The 6040-nt window shown below is 36.4% G+C and overlaps 2 protein-coding genes across 2 annotated transcripts; both read left to right on the forward strand.

The window, feature by feature from the left end:
• On the forward strand, positions 1-1512 carry LOC132846210 (apolipoprotein A-I-like). The gene is made up of 4 exons (XM_060870821.1): positions 1-90; positions 185-251; positions 377-527; positions 615-1512. The coding sequence occupies exons 2-4, from the start codon at positions 209-211 to the stop codon at positions 1189-1191; spliced, it is 771 nt and encodes a 256-aa protein (XP_060726804.1). The 5' UTR covers positions 1-90; positions 185-208; the 3' UTR covers positions 1192-1512.
• Positions 1513-4328: 2816 nt separating this feature from the next.
• On the forward strand, positions 4329-5621 carry LOC132846211 (apolipoprotein A-IV-like). The gene is made up of 4 exons (XM_060870822.1): positions 4329-4417; positions 4513-4579; positions 4705-4855; positions 4943-5621. The coding sequence occupies exons 2-4, from the start codon at positions 4537-4539 to the stop codon at positions 5517-5519; spliced, it is 771 nt and encodes a 256-aa protein (XP_060726805.1). The 5' UTR covers positions 4329-4417; positions 4513-4536; the 3' UTR covers positions 5520-5621.
• Positions 5622-6040: the final 419 nt, after the last annotated feature.

Consider the following 6040-nt stretch of genomic DNA (forward strand, 5'->3'; position numbering starts at 1 on the left):
TTCCCAATACAACATGCCTCTCTACAGTATATATACTGACTGCTAAAACAGACTCACACACACGCAGCTGGCTTCTGACAGAACAAACAGGTAAAGGAACAAGCTTGATTATTAATGCTGGTTATGTATACAATTATTGTAATATGTACACTGTAAAAAAATGATTTTTGCATCATTTGTTTAGAACCTTCAGATCATATTAAGAACCATGAAGGTGCTTGTGGTACTTGTGTTGGCTGTAGTCACTTTAGGTATGTAGGTATTTTAGTCATCTTCTTGTTTGACAGCAATATAATGTTTACAAATGTGTAATGCCATCAGACAGAGAAAAATAGTCATTCTTAAAACCACTGAAAATGTTTGGATTCTCCTCCAGGTTGCCAAGCCAACTTGCTCTATGCCGATGAGCCCAAACCACAGCTGGAGCAACTGACTGATGCTTTCTGGGACTATGTTTCCAAGGCAACACACACTGCTGAGGACACACTGAAAATGATCAGAGAGTCTCAGCTGGGGCAGGAAGTCAAGTAAGTTATCAGAACTGTCTTTACTGTCTTGATTGTGTCTCATGTCATCTTTCTTATAGATACATGTTAATTCTTTTTACACCATAGCTCTAGAATTACAGAAGGTGCCAATGCGGCCAGTCAGTATGCTGTCACTCTCCAGAAACAAGTCAACCCTCTGGCCCAGGAATTCATGACCAAAATCAGCAAGGAGGCTGAAGTTCTGAAGGAGCGTCTCGAGCAGGATCTGACCACTGTGAGGGACAAAGTGGGGCCCTATGCTGATGACCTGAAGACCCAAATTCAGCAGAGAGTGGAGGATCTGAGAGTAGCTGTGGCTCCCTATGCTGAGTCCTTCGACTCTGAAGCTCTGAAAACTACTGTGCTGCAGAAGACCGAGGAGCTCAGAGGAAGTCTGGAGGAGAAAGTGAAGGAGCTGCAGTCCCAGATGGAGCCTTATACTGACGAACTCAGACAGAAAGTAGATCAGCACCTGGAGGAATTCCAGAAGACCGTAGCACCTCTGACTGAGGATCTTCAGGCCAAGGTTGCTGAGAGAGCTGCTTTGGTTCAACAGGGTCTGGCTCCCTATGCTGAGGACCTGAGAGAGAAACTGGACCCATACGCCCAGAACCTGAAGGACCAGCTCACCTCTCTTTATGAGTCCTACATCAACACCAACTAAATACTCCAAACACTACGTTTCACTCACTGGACTATGTTTACAATAATGAAAACTACACAATGAAATATTAAACATCAATTGTTCAGTTAGATTGTATGGCATCTAACAATTGTCTTAACATTTCAAACAACAGTATTTGCTAACAATATTTCTCAGACTTGCTAAAAAAAATTTAAGTAGAATCAGTGAAATATAGCATCTGTATTTACATCTGTATGTTAGAACATAAATCTCTATGTTCTTTGTAGATTTCTTTGTTATACATCACTTCCATTACTCGTATTTATACTACAATAAAAAATAATATCATGTGTAAAGCAATTAATTCTTAAAGTGAAGTTTATATTTCTGATTAACTGAAGTAAATGACTTTTTATTTAAGGGGTTAGGTAAAAATGTTTGATGAGCCATGATACAAAATTAAGACCTGTGCCAGTGCCAGAGCTCTCAGAAGTCTGGATTTCATGCAAATTTTCTTATTTAACATTAGGGTAGGGTAAAAATGAACAAGTTTCTGTTTAATCAGAAACAAGAAACATGTAATATTAGCTTTCTGAAGGCCTATAAACTAGCATGGATATAGAAATAAGACAAAATGAAAAAAGAATCTGTTTAAAATGATAAAATCATTCGATTTGTGTTATTCTTGGAACACCTTTCAGTGAAAAAGTGAATGCCAAAGCCAACACAGTCTTCATTTAGATAGATAGATAGATAGATAGATAGATAGATATATATATATATATATATATATATATATATATATATATATATAGATAGATAGATAGATAGATAGATAGATAGATAGATAGATAGATAGATAGATAGATACAACTTTATTGTCATTGCATAGTACAGGTACACAGCAACGAAATACAGTTTGGAATCTACCAGAAGTGCAAAATGTAGCAGTCGTGCAAAAGTGCAGATAAATATATAGCATATTTACAGCAGGTGGTATATATGAAAGTGTATACAGTAAATAAATATTACAGAATTACAGAAATGGTTCTAGGGCTACGGCATTGAAGAGGAGTGTGCAGAGTGAAAGGTTACAAGATTACAAGATTTTGGCAATTAAGGAGTTAGCAAGCTGAATGAACAATCTACTATATATATGTATATATATATATATATATATATATATATATATATATATATATATATATATATATACGTTATATACACATAGATGAATGTGAAAATGTTGGGCAGAATGTACAGTAATGATATAAAGATACATACAGATAAAAAATTAGTGCAGATGTAATGAGGAGTAAAACAAATAAAAAAAAAAGATAAACTATGTAATATGTACATGTATTGTACAGAGGTTATATACAGTGTTTTGTTTTTGTGTTTGTTTTGTAGTGATCTTGCAGTGTAGTGTAGAGTTTTGTAGTGTGATGGTGGATGGAAAAAAACTGTCCCTGAATCTGCTGGTTCTGGTGCGTAAGTTCCTGTATCTCCTTCCTCATGGAAGGAGGATAAACAGTTTATGACTGGGATGTGAAAAGTCCTTGATAATGTTGTGAGCTCTGCGCAGACATCTGCTGTGGTGAATGTGTTCAATGGTAGGTAGTTGGGTGCCAGTGATGCGTTGGGCAGTTTTGACCACCCTTTGCAGGGCTTTACGTTCACACACAGTGGAGCCTCCGTATCATACGGTGATGGAGTTGGTCAGGATGCTTTCAATGGTGCATAAAATAGCATTTTTTGACCAGCACTCCTGTTTCGTTATTTATTCATTGATGATGTTAATAAAAATACAGAAGTCCTAAGAGTTCATGCATTTTTATATTTTTCTTTCTAGTTTTGTCGACGACTTAATTTTCTCGTTATCTCAACATAACAAAAGTTGTTTTGTCAGTTTTTCTCGTTATCTCTACATAACAAAACTGTTTTGTCAGTTTTTCTCGTTATCTCTACATAACAAAACCGTTTTGTCAGGATCACGACGTAATTTTCTCATGATCTCTGCATGTTCCCCATTTTTAATATGTAATGGATTATTAAAACGTTAAGCCTTTATTCTCATAAATACTCTCAATAGTTTTGTATTCGTTTTGTCGCGCATTTATTTAAAAATGATCGTTTTGTATTCATTTATTGTTCTGTGATGTAAGAGCCTGCAAACACTTGCTTTCTTCTTCCAGTGCTATTAATGCTAAGTATCTAAAAGCTGCTCCTACAATATACATGCTAGTTTAACTGTGCTTTCAGAAACAGTGGCTGGATTAACCGCAGTAGGGTCACTATATTGTCTTCGACGATAAAGATACATCACAGCTTCCTTCTTAAGTGTCGGACACTGATGGAAAAGTTATCAATCACATAAGTCCTTGATCAAAGTAAAAGCACACGCGATCATCCGTGATGCTGTGTTACTGTACTGTACGTCTAGAAAATGTTCTTATGAGAAAATGAAGTAATTTCAAACTTTTTTTATGTCGAGATAACGAGAAAAATTAAGTCGTTATCACAACAAAACCACTTTTGTTATTTCAAGATAACGAGACAAAACAAGAAAGAAAAAATATAATAATGCAAGGCTTCTTATAATAAGGCCTCTTAGGACTTCCGTATGAAAATTATTATGTACACAGTTAAGAAGTTAGAACCCTAGTAACATCCAAACCCTATCAAAATCACGTACAACCTGTTAGTCATGTGAGATCAAAGTTCAAGAATACAGTAGCCGTGTACAAATAATATTTATACTGAACGTACACTGTAAGCATGACAGCTCATAAGTCCCCAAAGCTGCATTTAAATTAAATCACAGCAACCACATGTTAACAATTAATAATTAACAACAACACCACCACCAATAATAATAATAATAATAATAATAATAATAATAATAATAATAATAATAATAATAATAAATATAATATCATAATAATAAAACAGTTGCTATGCTAAGCAATTGTTTTATTCACGGATATTGCATCTTAATATCTGATGTTTCACCTATTTCTTCATATAATATCTGCTTTAATTCATCATTACAGTCAGACTATGAGAGTATCAGTGTCTGAGCTGAACTTTAGGCTCTGTGGTAATTGAAGGTCCATTGAGGACATTGTGATGTGGAGTAGTGTTGACAGCAATGCACTAACATCTGGACTTTGGGTTCCCAATACAACATGCCTCTCTACAGTATATATACTGACTGCTAAAACAGACTCACACACACGCAGCTGGCTTCTGACAGAACAAACAGGTAAAGGAACAAGCTTGATTATTAATGCTGGTTATGTATACAATTATTTTAATATGTACACTGTAAAAAAAATGATTTTTGCATCATTTGTTTAGAACCTTCAGATCATATTAAGAACCATGAAGGTGCTTGTGGTACTTGTGTTGGCTGTAGTCACTTTAGGTATGTAGGTATTTTAGTCATCTTCTTGTTTGACTGCAATATAATGTTTACAAATGTGTAATGCCATCAGACAGAGAAAAATAGTCATTCTTAAAACCACTGAAAATGTTTGGATTCTCCTCCAGGTTGCCAAGCCAACTTGCTCTATGCCGATGAGCCCAAACCACAGCTGGAGCAACTGACTGATGCTTTCTGGGACTATGTTTCCAAGGCAACACACACTGCTGAGGACACACTGAAAATGATCAGAGAGTCTCAGCTGGGGCAGGAAGTCAAGTAAGTTATCAGAACTGTCTTTACTGTCTTGATTGTGTCTCATGTCATCTTTCTTATAGATACATGTTAATTCTTTTCATACCATAGCTCTAGAATTACAGAAGGTGCCAATGCGGCCAGTCAGTATGCTGTCACTCTCCAGAAACAAGTCAACCCTCTGGCCCTGGAATTCATGACCAAAATCAGCAAGGAGGCTGAAGTTCTGAAGGAGCGTCTCGAGCAGGATCTGACCACTGTGAGGGACAAAGTGGGGCCCTATGCTGATGACCTGAAGACCCAAATTCAGCAGAGAGTGGAGGATCTGAGAGTAGCCGTGGCTCCCTATGCTGAGTCCTTCGACTCTGAAGCTCTGAAAACTACTGTGCTGCAGAAGACAGAGGAGCTCAGAGGAAGTCTGGAGGAGAAAGTGAAGGAGCTGCAGTCCCAGCTGGAGCCCTATACTGATGAACTCAGACAGAAAGTAGATCAGCACCTGGAGGAATTCCAGAAGACCGTAGCACCTCTGACTGAGGATCTTCAGGCCAAGGTTGCTGAGAGAGCTGCTTTGGTTCAACAGGGTCTGGCTCCCTATGCAGAGGACCTGAGAGAGAAACTGGACCCCTATGCCCAGAACCTGAAGGACCAGCTCACCTCTCTTTATGAGTCCTACATCAACACCAACTAAACACTCCAAACTCTGCTTCACTGATTAGAATATGTTTTCACCAATGAAAACTATCAAACTCAAATAACTGGCATAAATAAAGCAATTGATTCATAAGCAAAAGTTTGCATTCTGTCATTCTATCTCTCTCTCTCTCTCCCATTTTGCCATTCTATATTTAAAAGAGATAAACACAACATTCAGATAAATATATATATCAACTTATACTTGTTAATTGTAAAAGTGAATGGATTAGTCACTACATCTTTGTAGTTTACATTATCTATTGCAGCTAATTAAATATATATGGTGATCCGTATTAAAAAAATTGAAAAATAAAAAACAAAGAAATAAAAAAAACAACAACAATTCAACAGTACACAGCAACCTGCGTTAAATTATTATAATAACCATGGTGTAGATATTTGAGAATATGTAATATGCAACTTAGAATGTGGCCCAGTAATCTTTATAAATATTGTATCAAGAATTAATAAGAATTAATTATTATCTCTGTTTCTTTTTTCCTTTATCTTTATTTG

This window comes from Tachysurus vachellii, chromosome 5 (assembly GCF_030014155.1).
Source record: "Tachysurus vachellii isolate PV-2020 chromosome 5, HZAU_Pvac_v1, whole genome shotgun sequence".
NCBI lineage: Eukaryota > Metazoa > Chordata > Actinopteri > Siluriformes > Bagridae > Tachysurus > Tachysurus vachellii.

What these genes read in the sequence shown, in the direction of transcription:
- LOC132846211 (XM_060870822.1), top strand. Translation starts at nt 4,537, where the DNA reads ATGAAGGTGCTTGTGGTACTTGTGTTGGCTGTAGTCACTTTAG. An exon ending in GTTGGCTGTAGTCACTTTAG is followed by an intron (nt 4,580 to 4,704) that starts GTATGTAGGTAT and finishes ATTCTCCTCCAG; the next exon opens with GTTGCCAAGCCAACTTGCTC. An exon ending in CAGCTGGGGCAGGAAGTCAA is followed by an intron (nt 4,856 to 4,942) that starts GTAAGTTATCAG and finishes TTCATACCATAG; the next exon opens with CTCTAGAATTACAGAAGGTG.
- LOC132846210 (XM_060870821.1), top strand. Translation starts at nt 209, where the DNA reads ATGAAGGTGCTTGTGGTACTTGTGTTGGCTGTAGTCACTTTAG. An exon ending in GTTGGCTGTAGTCACTTTAG is followed by an intron (nt 252 to 376) that starts GTATGTAGGTAT and finishes ATTCTCCTCCAG; the next exon opens with GTTGCCAAGCCAACTTGCTC. An exon ending in CAGCTGGGGCAGGAAGTCAA is followed by an intron (nt 528 to 614) that starts GTAAGTTATCAG and finishes TTTACACCATAG; the next exon opens with CTCTAGAATTACAGAAGGTG.